The sequence below is a fragment of the Sparus aurata genome, chromosome 15 (genome assembly GCF_900880675.1).
Source record: "Sparus aurata chromosome 15, fSpaAur1.1, whole genome shotgun sequence".
NCBI lineage: Eukaryota > Metazoa > Chordata > Actinopteri > Spariformes > Sparidae > Sparus > Sparus aurata.
In genome coordinates, this window is record NC_044201.1 from 16,408,700 (window position 1) to 16,423,749 (window position 15,050).

Consider the following 15,050-nt stretch of genomic DNA (forward strand, 5'->3'; position numbering starts at 1 on the left):
ACTGCTGCTCTTAATGGTGCAAACTCAGAGGTTCAGTGGAACGAGCACAGTTTCATCTTCGGCTGGTTGCACTGGCCTTGACATGCCACAACACTCCCTGCCATAACACTATACACACACAGCCTCTGTGTGTGTGTGTGTGTGTGTGTGTGTGTGTGTGTGTGTTTCACTTCAGCACACCCTGAGAGTCCTTGTCTGGAGACCTTGAGTGCTAAAAAGCATGGGGGGCCCTCTCGTGGGAGAGAGGAAGGGAGAGAATAAACCCTGAACAGATAAGAAACTTCTCCAGCGGCAGGAACAAGTCGTCCTGAACGTTTCCCCCACAGCGCGTGCCAGACAGCAGATAATCACCGCAACAAGTTTCACTGCTGACCACAGACAATGAACTTTGCGTAGGCATCCGAGCTATGCGTATCGCTGTTGTGAACGGTTTTGTTTTCCTCCAGGCTCCATCTGTGGCTCGCACAGGTGTGTCGCCATGGCTTGACACCAAGAGGGAGTGCTGAGTGAGCACAGACAACAGCTACTTTGTCTTTTCCTAAACATCTTCAAGGTCCCTGTGGGGGGATAAATGTCCAGGAGGAGGTTGCCTACCCAGGAGACACTCATCTGGAGATTTGCAGGGTAAGTCCTCTTCACCCTTTTTACTCATTTGTAGAAACTGAATCGTTGGAATCGAAAAGTACACCTTTTCTCAGAATATGCATTTCATTTCATTTTTAGATCCGACAGCCACGGCCTGCTGCCTCCACACGTCAAGTCGAGAGTGAAGGAATCTTGTGAGTTATTACATCTGTTCTGCATGTCCGCACGTAACTGACGAGCTTCTCTCCTCCCTGCCCTCCAGGCTCCGGCGGGCAGAGAGACGGGGCCCACGGCGCTCTTTGCACTCGCTGTTCCTTTTTCCTATGCATATACCTTTTTCAGATGTAACTTTAAAGAGGCATAGGGCATGGGAAAATGGGGCTGCAGAGGTATTCCACCAGGCGGACAGCCGTTTCATCATCCTCTCCGGATGACAGCTGACCTCAAAGCACACACACTGGGCTCCGGCCGGCTGTGGACCTGCTGTATGGAGGATAGAAGGGCGCAAAATCCACCACACTCTGACCGCAGGTGATTTTTGTGTCTCTGTGATTCGTTTTCATGTAATACCAGAACTCAGATTTCATCATACTCATCCGTAACGACGTTGTTGTGTGTTTGAAGTGAGGGGATGTTAACGTTTTATGCTACGTCATTGTTCATTTTAAAACATCTGTTTGCTTCTGGATCATTTGTCTGCTGTTTTGTTTTTGAATAAAGGCATCTTGACTTTAATTACTGGACTTGACATTCATGTATTCTGTTAGAAAATGGGGCCTTTGAGTTGAGGAGTGTGAATCAGACACTGCAGTTAAACGACTTAGGGTGGTGATACACTAGGCAATTTTTTTGGGCTACTCTGATGGGCAAAAGGTGCCCAAGAAATTGCCTCAGTATTGCTGCTTTAATGTCCTAAAAACAAGACATTTTAATCCAATTTAGCAATTTAATCACCGTTTTGTTTCCTGCTCAAAGTGTTGTTATTAAAGGCTGCCAAAACTGCCCTGTGTGTGACCACCAAATAACTTACAGTCTATTAAATTGGTGTAAATATGTTTTTGAAGCCGAAAGCAAGACTGTCAATATATGATTATCTATTTTCACTCTTTAATGAAAAGATTAAATGAACAGGGCGATGGTGGAAGAAGTCCTCACAAGTTCTGTATCCCACCTCAGTAAAAGTGCAGAAGCACCAAATAAATCAAAATTAAAAGTTTCCTTCTGAATTTAAAAAATGACTCGTTTGACTGATTAATATATTAAAACATAATAAGATTTATGATGCATAAGTATGTAAGTAGCGTTATACTGTTGTAGCTGCTCCAGGTGGAGCGAGTTCCACCTTTCTAAACAGTTAGATTGTTTAGTCCGGGGTTCCCAACCGAGGGGTCGGGCCCCTCCGAACAGTCACGAAATAACTCTGTGGGGGTGAGATGGTTTAAAGGAGAGGAAAATTGAAGAAAAAATAATTGCTGCAACACAAGTCAGAGATTTTTTTGTGAAATATTGGAGCTGTTGACCTTATTTGGTCGTTGAACAGTTATTCAGATGGAAATGAGTAAAGTTTACAGGTTAAACATCTCTTTGCTGGTGTTGCTTTCTAGGGCAACGAGACAAAAAGGTTGGTTGTATTATAAACAGTTTGTCAAACTTCCTATTTACTTATCCTCTCTTTTAAACTTAAAAAAAAATATATGGAAATCGTAGTCTGTCTTGATATTTTGCGATTTTTGTTGTTCCCAGACTCCATACTGAATCAGGAAATAAAGCTTTTATAATCTACAGGCTGAATTTATACTTCTTTTAAAATAGAATAAAATAACAACAAAATGTTGCACTACCTATCAGTTTTAAAATGATGGTGAAATCACAAAGTCTGTCTGTCTTAGTGTGTTTCTCTGTTTACTGCTGTAACTCTGTGATGCTGCCATTATTGACCAGGTCTTTCTTGTTAAACAGATCTGTGACCTCAGTGGGAATTACCATGTTAAATAAAGGCTAATAAATACAAAAAAAAAAAAAAAGAAATCATTAAATATTTTTTAATATAAAAGTTCAACCTGCAAAGTAACTTGGAGCTGTATGTCTGTCAAACAAATGCAGTTGAGTAAAATGAACATTATTTGCCTCTAATTTTCTGTGTAATGGAGTATAAAGTAACATAAAATAGAAATATTCAGCACAGGTACCTCAAAATTATACTTCAGAATATAACTTTAGTGCAGCAGTCAGCACTGAGGCCTCCACTTACTCCGGCTTACTCCAACGATAGGTGAGGGTGAGTGGTTGTTTGTCTCTCTGTGTCGGCCATGTGACGACCTGCCAGCCTGTCCACGTCGTACCCCGCTGCTCGCCCAATGTCATCCTCATGTATCATCCTTTCAGTCCACACAAAGCATTGACATACTGTGTTGTTGTTTACCCACAATCTTACTGACTTTGTTCTTGTTCACCACAGACAGTAAAAACACCATACTGTGAGGCAGACGGCTGAAACAGAAGTATTTGTCTGTCGACTTTAACCTCACAAAGTTTAAGCCTTTAGCACACCTGCAGATCACACCTGTGTTTACATCCAGTAGTAGTTTTTCATTATTTACTGCACATTGATATTTAGATTTATTTGCAATCCTGATTCTGATCATCGACCACACCTTTCTTTTGGTGATTTTAAAGGTGCACTACACAGTTTCGGGGAAGACATTTTCATCAGAAGAGGAGGATCTTACTTTCATGACTCCATAAACTGAACAAACAAACTGACTTTAAAGGACAACATAGTTTGAAACTGTTTTACTTTGTTTATATGTCTCGGACTCTGCCACTTTTCTAGCTTCACACAGTGCCCCGGGGACCTTATTTTCCTCTGAGAACAGCTTGTTTACTCAGTTATAGAAAAGACAAATATTTCTGAGTTTGCGTTGTCAGCTCATTAATATTGTAAACAGAAAAACCCTGCCTTTGAATTTCCTCTCCAAACCTTCACAGTGCCTCTTCAGGCAAAAGCCAAATGCTAACTCTACATATAGAGCAGCTGAAATCATCCCCCTGGAAGCCAAACACCGCCAGCTTAATTCCATCACTACAATCACCAGTTGATGTTGGAGATCTCATTAGCGGCTCTCTCTCACTGAACTTGTAAACAACCTTTGGCCCTCTCCCCATCACCGCCCTCGGCTCCAGCCCGTCTGCTGCCATCAGGCTTCAGTCAGACCGTTAGCACCTCTTCACCTCGCCACTCACCTGCCTGAAAAAGGATCATTGAAATGCTCATTGTCATTCAGGCCGGCCACTCTGTGCCCTCTCACAATGGATCATTTATTGATGCTTGTGTTGCCATCAGCAGTGGGAACAGCCCCAGTTACAGTCGACGCTGCAGACCAAGGCCCCTGCACTGTCTGCGGCGCCGTGCAGAAGCTAAATGGATGTATGGCCAGTAAGCTTTTAAATGAATAATGTTCTTCTCATTATAGGAGTTAGTGATGCATGGGATTCTAATGTCTCCTTTGATAACTGTGCCTCCTGCTGGGAGGTGTCAGTATTTATTTTCCTTTAAGATGTACTTGCAGGGTGTAGAGGCTGCTGGATCACCTCACACCACCTCAGAATCAGCTGAAACCTGCCAAAGGAGCTCAGATCTGCACATGTCAGGGGTTATGATTTGTAGATTTTCTAAATCATAATTGGACAGGGCATCAGGAGCTTCATGACAGTGCGCTGACTCAATCAGATACCTGTTTAGGTGGTGCCACCTAATGACTTCAGCGTGAGGCAATACACACCTCCCCTGGCAGACTGGAGGGCGCCGCTCCTCCGCGTCTCTCGAGTAAGTGCGAACGGTTCAATGTGGAGACAATGGAGCTCAATGGATCTCAATGATCTGGCTGTTACCTCCGCTTTGATGTCCCGTTTGAAGATGCCAGGTCTACAACAGAGCGGAGTGCGATCACAGCTTGGAGCCACGACACCAGAAGCCAGATGGAAAATATCTGCCGGAGAGGGAGACAGCAGCAGCTCCTGGTCCTGGTCCGGGTCCTGGTCCTGAACATGGTCTTGGATGCGCGTCTAGATCACATGACGTCTATGAAGTCTTTCCACCAAGAGGGAGATCAAGAGTGGGAATCCATCACAGCGTGATCACAGTGCGGTGAAGACACACTGAACCATTTGTTGCTTTTGTTGTCAGAGATGCAGCAGATGGCGAGTCCCTGGACGTCCTGATCACGTCTCACTCGTGTGTTTTCACAAGGATAGAATCTAATCGTCTGTTAGAAAATACACAACTCATTAATTCAAGATTCACCTTTAAAATATACATGGAAAAACTATGTCACTATAATAGCGCAAAATAGATGTTACGAGTGATTAAATATGCAACCTGCAGAAATAATACTCAAGTGGGTGAAAACTTAAAGGGGCATTATGTGGAAATTCAAAATCCGAATTTTGGTATTTGCAATATTAATGAGGTCACAATACCAACTCAGAAAATAATAATAATCTGATCTAATAATACTAAGTATTATAAACACCATATTTTCTTAAAAGGGATATAAGGCATTTCATTGTTTGTGAGCAGTGAAATAACAACTAACTGATGTTTAAAGGGGCAGTCTGTAGTTTTTGAGAAGAAATTAAAACTCATCATTTTAATATTTACAAAATTACAATAGGCTCTTGTTTTGCACTTTGCAATAACAGTACTGCGGCCTGTACAATCTAGGTCAAACTTTATACACTACTTGACCCATTTGGACAGTCTTTATCTACTTTAAAATCAGTCACACTCTATTTATATTTATATTTACATTACATATAAAGAATATATGTACTGTATATATGTGTATGCTTTATAAACTATGTATTTACAGGTGTATTATGTCTTTTAAGTATTTTTTGTATTGTTTGTTGTTTTGCACCTACATACCACACCACATTCCTTGTGTGTGTGTGTGTGAAATTGGTAATAATAAAAGCAATTCTGATTCCGATTCTGATTAGTGAGGTAATTGGTAATAATATCAACTCAGAAATATGTATTTTTTCCAAGACTGGATAAACAAGCAGTTTGCAGAGGAAAATAAGGTCCCCAGGATACTGTTTGACGCTAGAAATGTGGCAGGGTCCGCCATATTTAAACAAAGTAAAACACTATGAAACTGTGATGTCCTTTAAGCTCAGTTTGCTTATTCAGGTTATTGTCATGAAAACAAAGATAGTTTGTTTCTTTTAGTTTGTTTAGGCTTTCTCTTCTGATTAAAATGTCTTCCCCAAAACTTACATAGTGCTCCTTTAATAAAATAGCACTGATATTCCAGGCAGTTCGATTAAGATAAAGAAATAGGTGAAAAGGCATTTTCATGGGTTTAATACTGTTTTATTTGTGACAAGAAAACACAGAATATTTGCAGCAAATACATTTACATTCACATCAATATATACTTTAGTGCTTCAGACGTTAATATAAATTTAAAAACCTCTCTTTAAAAGAGAGCACTGTAAAATATATCTAGATTCTAGACAAACATCTGTCAGAAGACAGACGGAGCTCAGTAGTAGAGTGGAGCCATGAGGACCGGGTGGTGCAGAGCGGCAGCTGGCAGGGCGGCTCTGTGCAGCGGCTGCAGCGGCGGGTAGAAGCCGCTGCGGGCTGCGGGGAGCTGTCCGCTCAGGACGGGGTGCTGAAAGAGCAGAGGAGGCAGCAGGGAGGCCGGGACCGACAGGAAGTCTGTGCGCTGATCCTGGACCTCCCGCTTCAGCTTCATCCTCCGGTTCTGGAACCACGTTTTCACCTGGGAAACAACAGGGCACACTTTAACCAAAGAGCTACATGCAGTCATGAACTATGATGACTATTCTAAAATGAGAGGAATCCAAACTACACTTTAAAGTTACTTCTGGTAAGACCTAAAAGTAAACAGCATAAATAAATGGTACATTTACAGTTCATCTAACTGTAGGTAATAGTTATTTCATTGTTAATAGACAACGACATGCTTTAAAAACTTTTATCAAGTTTTTATTTTTATTGTAACGTAATACTTTGTAATACTTTGTAGGTAGTTAATAAGTGCAGTGCAGTTCATTTCATAAACATCATCTGTGATGTTTATAAACTCTTACAGCCGCTAGTTTATATAGCACTCCAAAGTTAAATAACTCTTAACCAATACAAACTATCGACTATATAGGCTACTGATTCTACATTGTTCTCGACTGTTCCTCATAAACACAGCCTCAGACTCACCTGAGTCTCGGACAGGCTCAGCTTCTCAGCTATCTTCCTCCTCTGCACAGCACCCAGGTACTTGTGCTTGCTGAAGGTGCCCTCCAGTCGGCCGACCTGCTCCGAGGTGAACTTGGTCCTCAGCCGTCTCTGCTGGCCGCCTTCCCCCTCGCTGTCATCGCCCACCTCGCTCTCGGAGCCCGAGGTGTACCCGCAGCTATCTGGAGGGAACAACAGAGCACTTTAATTCACTGGTTCCAGATCGATGGTTACAGGGAGAGATGTCGATCTTAAAATTGTATCAATTGACTTACCGTTAGGAGAAGTTGGAGCGTATTGGCTTCTCGGGGTCTTAAATCCCTCAGTTTCCTTATGGAGTTCTGAATGAGTGGTCGTCTCCTCGTAACAACTTCTGGCAAGCCACTCTACAGAGAAGTTTGCCATGTTCAAATTATCCAAGTAGTGATCTTAAGGTGTGTGTGTGTGTGTGTGTGTGTGTGTGTGTTGCTGCCCCTCGGTGACTCTTGGCAGCTTTATATGAGGGACACACGTGTTTATTTGCATATGCAATGGGATCTCGACGGAACGATAGAAACTTGATGGTCGTTGTAATTGAGGTTAATAGAGGCCGGGCTGTGGTTTTTCTCACGTCCGCGGCTGGGCTGAGACGCTCCGGCGCCACCGAGTCTGAGTATCAGATACCTGGCAGCTCGGAGACTAAATGATCTCTGCATGAAGTGATCCGGGACCACTTCCGCTCCTGAATCCAGACTGTCACATGTTGACCAAGCGAAGAACTGTTTCAAGTGGGCTTTGAGTCTCACTGGGCCCTAAACGCTGTCAATCAATGTTCCCCCGATCCATTAATGACAGAATTTAACAAATATACATAAGTTGGTGCTCTAAGACAACACAATCCACCAAATGAAAAGCATTTTATTCAATTAAACAGTCTCAGTCTTAGCTGTCAGCTCTGTGACTGACCGAAGCTGTCTGAGCGTCGAGCCATCTGGTGAAGTGTGGAGGACTGACCCTTATAATAAAAAAATATGATAAATAAATGAATATGTTATTCCAAAAATGTTTTTCTTTTTTAATTTACTTTCCAATTGTATTCAATCATTTTCAAATGTATCTCTTGACATAATTCTGTCTGTAGTATTTGCATTGCATTGTGTAAGATAATACCTAAATAATAGCATGAAAATAAAAGGTAAAATTAAATGTAATTGGAAATAAATAGGGGGAACTGATAGAAATTTGAACAGAAATATCACTTTGAGTCAAAAGTTATAAATTAATTGATTCCTACATGTATTTTTGTTGCATGTAATGACCCATTTACTTATTCATTGAACCATTTTTTCTCTTTTTTCCTTGAGTTTCCTTGAGCCTGAGTTTGGCTGGAGCGTCACGGTGGTGGGACCAGGTGGGTGCGGCCGCCGCCATAAAGTGAGAAACTTCCGTTTGATCTTTATTTGACTTTATGTGAATGAGACATTTGCTGAAAGCCCCTCAGGGGACCTTCACACCTCAGGTCACCTCTCAAGGCTCTGAAAGCAGAATAATGATTTACATCATCCTCGACTGTATAACTTGCAGCAAAAAAAGGGGGAAAAAATATCAGGTATATCGACCTTTAATTACCCTAAAGTCGTGAATCAAGTTCTCTATCTCCCAGATCTCATCACACAATCAGGTTCTTTTTTTATCCGCAGGGCTCAGACTTCAAACCAGAGGTCAGGATCGCTGTCCACACAAAGGCCCAGACTCTCTGGAGCCGGGCCGGAGGGCTCCTGCCGCAAGTGTAAACTCATCAATGAGCGGCTTAATTACGACTAATTGTCGACCATGATCTCCCCGTTAGCTGGCCTTTGAAGTGCAGAGGTGGGCACAAACAACGCATATGAAAGCGCAGCATATGGTCGGTCTTTGGCGACGGGTTACGCAAAAGAAACCACAATGTCTGTATGAGACGCGCATGAGGAATCTACTGCTGCTGCTGCTCCTGCGGCTGTTTTATGGCTATCTATCTCAACGTGACCAATCCTGAGTGATTTCATCTACTCTGATCTGTTTATGTCTCCTATCAGCCTGATTATTGTGAGAGGATCAAAGCGGAGGGATCTATACAATGAGCTCTGATAAGACCCTTAAACCTTAATGGACGACACCCATCTTTATCTGCCCCGTCTTCTGACCTCCTCCCGCCTCAAGATGAAAGACAGGATGATCTATTCATGTTGGACTAATCCTGCGGTCCAGATAACATCATCAGCATCTAACAGCTCATATGTTGTGTATGCAGAGCGAAGACAAAGACAAGAAAACGCAGAATCCAGTGCTTCAGTTTGAAGATAAACTTTATTCAATTATAAATAGACTTTTCTGTGAATTATTTACACTTGTTTTATATAAAATATAGCAAAAAAAAAAACAAAATAAAACGCATCAAATAAAAAACAAATCTTGGATTGCACTTCTTTGGATTCTAAGTGTTTCAGTCGGAAAAGTCTCTGTGGTTGACAGTTGCTCAGTAGAAATGCGGGCTGCGGTGGAGCATGTGGTGAGGAGGCATCTGCTGCTGCAGAAGCAGCTGCGGGACGGGGAGAGGGTAAAAGGCCGGGCCGCTGGCCGGGAAGTGGGGTCGCTGTCCGGCCATGCTGTGGTACTGAGCCGGGGTCAGAGGCTGGAACATCACCGGGGGGGCTTGAGGAGCGAGGTAGTCCTGCACCTCCCGCTTCAGCTTCATCCTCCTGTTCTGGAACCAGGTCCTCACCTGAGAGAAACGCAAAGGTAAAGTTAGTATAAAAGCGAAGCAGAGCGGTGACTTATCCATCCATTATGTTATCAAAACATGTGATGAGTTTGCATTGAGAGTCTGCTTCTCCTACCTGTGTTTCTGTGAGGCTGAGCTTCTGCGCCGTCTTCACTCTCTCCCCGGCGTCCAGGTACTTGTGCTTGTTGAAGATCTTCTCCAGTCTGCTGATCTGCTCCGGGCTGAACTTTGTGCGCACCCGCCGCTGTGGTCCGCTCTCCAGCTCGCTCCCCTCGTCCACGGAGAGACACTCGGAGGAAGCCGCCTCGCTCTCGTACCCGGAGGAGTACCCGCTCGTTTCTGACACTGGAGAGAGGAGAGATAACTGGTTAAGACACAACGCTCGTGCGTAAAAAGCTGGATTCGCTGCTCCAAAGTGAGGTTAGTTTTGAGGCTACTTACAGCTTGTTGGATGCAGAGGCGAGCACAGGCTGGAGTCCTGCTGTCCGCTGATCTCCGTGTGCTCGGCAGGCTTTGGAGTTTTGGGTTTGGGCTGCAGGTAACTCTTGCCAAGAGTCGGCGGGCGCGGCTGCACCACGCAGGGAACGTGAGGTCTGCAGGTCGGTGAGGAATCCGTGCCAGCTGCGCGCTCCTGAGCCTGCGCCGTGTTGTGATGGCTCTGGGCCAGCCAATCCACTGAAAAGTATTTCACCATGTTGGCAGCGCTGCTCAGTGACCTGTAAATCCAGCAAGTGTCAGAGGGAGTGTGTGCGACGGCGACTTCCCCGTCCAGGCTCGGCTTTTATAGGGGCCCCCTGCCCGCATTTGCATATGTAGAGACCCTTGTTAACGCCTGATCGATCCCGATGATTAGGGGTTAATGGCTCGTTATTGAAGTCTTTACATATCCTGTGAGTGTGTGAAGACCTGGCGCCGCCGAGTCTGTGAGAACCCTTCTGAGCTCATACATTTGTCCGGCCCGACTGAAACCGGGGGCCCCGCAGAAACAGCTGTAGCTCCTGCAGAGGTGGAGGCTTTCATGTCCCTGCTGCTGCTGCGGCTGCATACAGTAGCGCCGAGGAGAGGTGTCAAAGTGTCTTGTCTCAGTCAAGGCTCTCATTCTTAAACTTAATTTCCTTCGATTTGATCTGATCCACTGTCTCTCTCAGTGTCGTAATCCAATAGAACCAAAACACACGGGGATGGCAGAGTGTAGGGTTATTATCACATGTGCGTCAGTGATTTAAAGTAACTGTTGGACTTTTCTACCAAAGAGCTCATACTGCAGCCCACTATAATCATTTGACAACTATAATCACAAGCGGCATCTCAGATTAAGATGTTGCAAATAAAACATGATTTGTTTTTGAAATATGGTGCTGACTCAAATCTTTATCATTTGCCCAGACTTGACAAGGCTGCCTATGAATGTAACCGGGGTAATAATTCCTGAATTGTAATTCTGTTATATTGTGTATTTGTTTGTACACTGAAACACACTGGACATTACGTCATATATCTTCTCATTGTAGTTTAGTTTTAATGAGCAGCCCAATATTCTTGTGCTTAATGCACATATTATTGATCTGTAAGAGCAGGGTTGGAATGTAACTAAGAGTACTGTACTTGAGTACAACTTTGAGGTACCTGTCCTTTTCTTAAAGATTCAAATTCTCTGCTGCTTCACCACATTCTGGAGCCAAACAAAGTACTTTTGCTCACTGCATTTGTTTGATTCACTTTAGTTACTAGTTACTTTGTAGATAACATGGAGCCAAAGTTACACTTTGGATATGCTATTCAGTCAGGCTGTTAATTGATGGATCCAGAGTCTATGTTTAGTTTACTTTTATTTGTACTTGTGATACTCTCGAACATTCAATATCAGATACTTTAAGTAATATTTTAACACCAGCGATGGAATGTAACTAAGTACATAAACTTGAAGTACTGTGGATAAAGTACAGTTTTGAGGTAATTTTACATTAGTTGTTCTGCAACTCTACACTTGCACTCCACTTTTTTCCCCCTACAACAAAAAAACAATAACTTTAGTTACTAGTTATTGTTCAGATTACATGCTGCACCAGAGCCAAATGAGTGCTTGTTGTTTGAACTACTGATTATACACATGTAAATATAGGTAAAATCTACTGTTGATACTTAAGTACACTTACTTTGAGACTTTTACTCAAGTAATATTTGTGAGAGTGACTTTCACATTCACCAAAGTGATGTTTTTACACAACATCTGTACTTTTCTCGTAAGTATTTTTCACAGCACTGATTCAAAAATTGCTCATCATCTGGCTTCTGGTTCTGAGGGAGGCATGATCTGGGTCAGTAACAGACATCTCAGTAATCATGTGGACAGGATTTCAAAGTGAGAAAAACAAGACGTCCATACGTCGATCACATCCTCCAGTCCATCGGAGTCCTCTGGTGAACAGGGAGCCGTGGAGGCCGCAGTGGGCAGCCGGTGGTTCGGTGTTGACATGTCGGTCGCTGACGCCCCGGTGGGTGCTGGCGCCAGCGTTTGGCTCAGGGCGCTTCAAACATTACAGATCAAAGGTATTACAGTAGCAACACAATTAGGGCTGATTGTGGCCCCTTCACATGCAAATATGTTAAAACAAGCTGCGAGGAAGCTGCGAGAGCCCTGTGAGCCAAAACAGGCCCACAGAGAGGGGCGGGGTGTCCTCAGATCGACCGCTTGAGACCTCTATTAATATCACATCTGCGATCAATTAAATATCGATATTACTTAACTGAGATGAATCAGATTGAGACTCATTATGATCGGCTCCACATGCTCAGTGACTGACAGTGATCACATCACGTCTCTGTCCGGCAGACTGACCTGCAGGATCTGCTCCTCCTCTGACAGATCTCCGCACGCAGCGGCTCGGGGACAATGGCGCTAAACTGATCGTTTAGTTATACGACAAAGCAGATAAGAGAGTGGGCCTGGCCGTGTCTGTTATCGGTGATCTGTCTCTGTGGAGGCAGGAGTCCCCCTCCAGCCCTTCGGGTCTCTTTATCTCGGAGGCTTTGAAGCTGCGCCCTGGTACAATGAGAAGCACCCGGGACGTCTCCTTCACACTGCGACCATTTCCTCACCTCTGCCCCATCCGTCCCCGAGGAGCCAGGGCTGCAGCAGAGCGACTGTATTCTGATCAGGGCCGCAGACACGTTTTTTAGAAACACTGAGGTCATGTAAATCTGTGAATATCATCACAAAAAAGTTTGTTCATACGTAGCACGTGTAAGAAAACAGGAAATATCTTCTAGGTTGGTGTAATAACAATTCTTTATGGTCATTTCCATATTGAGCCCTAGTGACAGCCCAGTTGGAGGCAAAGGGAGTGATTTTAATGAGGCCAGGGGAAAGAATAAAGTGTTTTAAGTGAGAAATATTGGTTCAGTTGTAATTCTTACTATCATTATTATAGTAATAATAGTATTATATCATACAGCTGTGGAGTCTGTGGGGCCCTAAACATTGGGGAAGTAAGGTCATCAAAACACAAGGGGTCCCTTGGCCTGGGTGTTGGAGTGTCCCTGTGGTCAGGGTTTGTCTGCTGGCATAAAGTATGACTCAACCATTACACCACAACAAATCCTCTGGCGATAATTAAGAGGAAACACACCCTAATTTCACTCTGAAGTCGTTAAATCCCTGCAGGAGGAGAGGATGACCAGCCTCGGCTCCTCTCACCACATTCCACATATCAGGGCTGTAACCTGCCATACAGCCAGCCCATCAGAGATACAGTCAGACAATAACACGTTTTGGCAAGACAGGGCTTATGAAATCTCATTTATTTGGCTAAATTAAGCAAATCTTCATGGCACGTCACATTCCATCTCCACGCCGTGTTTCACGGCAGCAGACCGTGGAGGAGAGAGAGCGGGCAGGAAAATAGAAAAATAGACAAGGACTGAACATCATTCCCCAAATAACATTCTGCACACTGACATCCCATTATGTTGTATCATCTCCTGCGCGATGGGAAGGTATTGTCATGACAGTGAGCTTGTCTGGCTTTTACCCCTTCCAGACACAGTATGATAATAAATGCAATCATTTCACATTGCGCCGTTAAAATTGGATTAATATTAGATATTCATCCACCCATCTGGTCGGATAAATCTCGTTTGGTGAGCTCCCGATGGGTAAACAAAACAGAAACTACGTCTTGCAGGTTGGGAAAATTGATCAATAAACAGTTTGGTAAATGGAAAACATTCTGCATTACCTGGTCTCACTTACTACAAGTCAAACACGTCTCAGCAACATAAAGAAGATGCTCTTTGAATGGTTGGCATGGCTGGATTAACCTGTTAGGGGGCCCAGGCGACAAAGCAGCTGCCAGGGCCCATCCCATCCTGTCTCTGTGCACAGTACTTCTCTGCTGGAATGACACGTTCCCAAGTGTGCCGTGTGGTGTGATGAGTAAATATAATCTAATTTAGGAATATGCACCCCCTTAGTAGAATATCTGAACCTTTTTACAAATACTAATCGTCTCCCTTTTCATGTAAACAACCAAGTGCAGCACTATGAATAAAGAAAAGCTGCAAACTGTTATATTTAAGAAGCTGGAACCAGTAAATATAAGACGTTTTTGTTTGGAAAATGTCTAAAACGATGAAACAATTATCAAAATAGTGGGCGACAAAGATGTTTTCACTCAAATAATCGATTTCTGATACAAATTTCATGGCATGACCTGTAACTGCTAAAGAACAGTAGGGTTTTCTGGCACAACTTCATCTACTTCCAAGATGCATGGAGAAAGTAAAAAAGTCTTTATCATCAGATGGACCCATTTCAGCTTTCTTCATCGGTGCTCTTCCGACTCTTTCTATAAAAAGAACTTAACAAAATCTTAAGTAACATCTTCTTCTTCAATTTATAAACCAAATATGGTGTCACAAATGGTCTTCACTCTTACCTCTCTGACAGCCTGGGAACCCCCTGGCTTGAAGTCACATTACCACATAACCAATCCCACTTTTGTAGTTGTTCCATTGGCTGATATGGATGTGGATTTATATGATAGATTGTATATATGTACATATCTATATATCTATATATATATATATATATATATATATATATATATATATATATATATACACATATATATATTTATGTATATATATGTATATATATATATATATACACACACACACATAAATATATATATATATATGTATATATATATATTTTTTTATATATATAAAGTTGATTTTGATGCTGCAAGTGTTGATGGAATTTTCACTTCTTCAGTCAGCCAATATTTGTCAAGACGTTCACTGAAAACCACAAACATGAACCTTAAAGCAGCGATAGAGGACATGTCAGGGGATAACCATTGACATCTGTTCCTCAAAGGAAGAGTCATGTGCTGCTAGCATGGCTAAAAAGCATAGACAGATCTAAAACTGTGCTCTTGTGGTGCATATTTCTAAAAG

At 42.9% G+C, this 15,050-nt stretch overlaps 2 protein-coding genes and 1 long non-coding RNA gene across 3 annotated transcripts; 1 reads left to right on the plus strand and 2 right to left on the minus strand.

The window, feature by feature from the left end:
* Nucleotides 1-537: 537 nt before the first annotated feature.
* LOC115596934 (uncharacterized) lies at nt 538-1,320 on the plus strand. Its single transcript, XR_003986978.1, has 2 exons — nt 538-624; nt 724-1,320. It is a non-coding gene; the product is annotated as an uncharacterized LOC115596934 (long non-coding RNA).
* Nucleotides 1,321-6,134: 4,814 nt separating this feature from the next.
* On the minus strand, nt 6,135-7,255 carry vent (ventral expressed homeobox). Its single transcript, XM_030442216.1, has 3 exons — nt 7,126-7,255; nt 6,833-7,032; nt 6,135-6,377 (listed from the first exon to the last, which is right to left on the minus strand). The coding sequence occupies exons 1-3, from the start codon at nt 7,253-7,255 to the stop codon at nt 6,135-6,137; spliced, it is 573 nt and encodes a 190-aa protein (XP_030298076.1).
* Nucleotides 7,256-9,156: 1,901 nt separating this feature from the next.
* vox (ventral homeobox) lies at nt 9,157-14,138 on the minus strand. The gene is made up of 3 exons (XM_030441047.1): nt 10,032-14,138; nt 9,706-9,935; nt 9,157-9,590 (listed from the first exon to the last, which is right to left on the minus strand). Exons 1-3 carry the CDS (start codon nt 10,282-10,284, stop codon nt 9,345-9,347), a joined length of 729 nt encoding a protein of 242 aa, XP_030296907.1. The 5' UTR covers nt 10,285-14,138; the 3' UTR covers nt 9,157-9,344.
* Nucleotides 14,139-15,050: the final 912 nt, after the last annotated feature.

What these genes read in the sequence shown, in the direction of transcription:
- vent (XM_030442216.1), bottom strand. Translation starts at nt 7,255, where the DNA reads ATGGCAAACTTCTCTGTAGAGTGGCTTGCCAGAAGTTGTTACGAGGAG. An exon ending in CGCTCCAACTTCTCCTAACG is followed by an intron (nt 7,033 to 7,125) that starts GTAAGTCAATTG and finishes TGTTCCCTCCAG; the next exon opens with ATAGCTGCGGGTACACCTCG. An exon ending in TGAGCCTGTCCGAGACTCAG is followed by an intron (nt 6,378 to 6,832) that starts GTGAGTCTGAGG and finishes GTTGTTTCCCAG; the next exon opens with GTGAAAACGTGGTTCCAGAA.
- vox (XM_030441047.1), bottom strand. Translation starts at nt 10,284, where the DNA reads ATGGTGAAATACTTTTCAGTGGATTGGCTGGCCCAGAGCCATCACAAC. An exon ending in GCCTCTGCATCCAACAAGCT is followed by an intron (nt 9,936 to 10,031) that starts GTAAGTAGCCTC and finishes TCCTCTCTCCAG; the next exon opens with TGTCAGAAACGAGCGGGTAC. An exon ending in TCAGCCTCACAGAAACACAG is followed by an intron (nt 9,591 to 9,705) that starts GTAGGAGAAGCA and finishes CGTTTCTCTCAG; the next exon opens with GTGAGGACCTGGTTCCAGAA.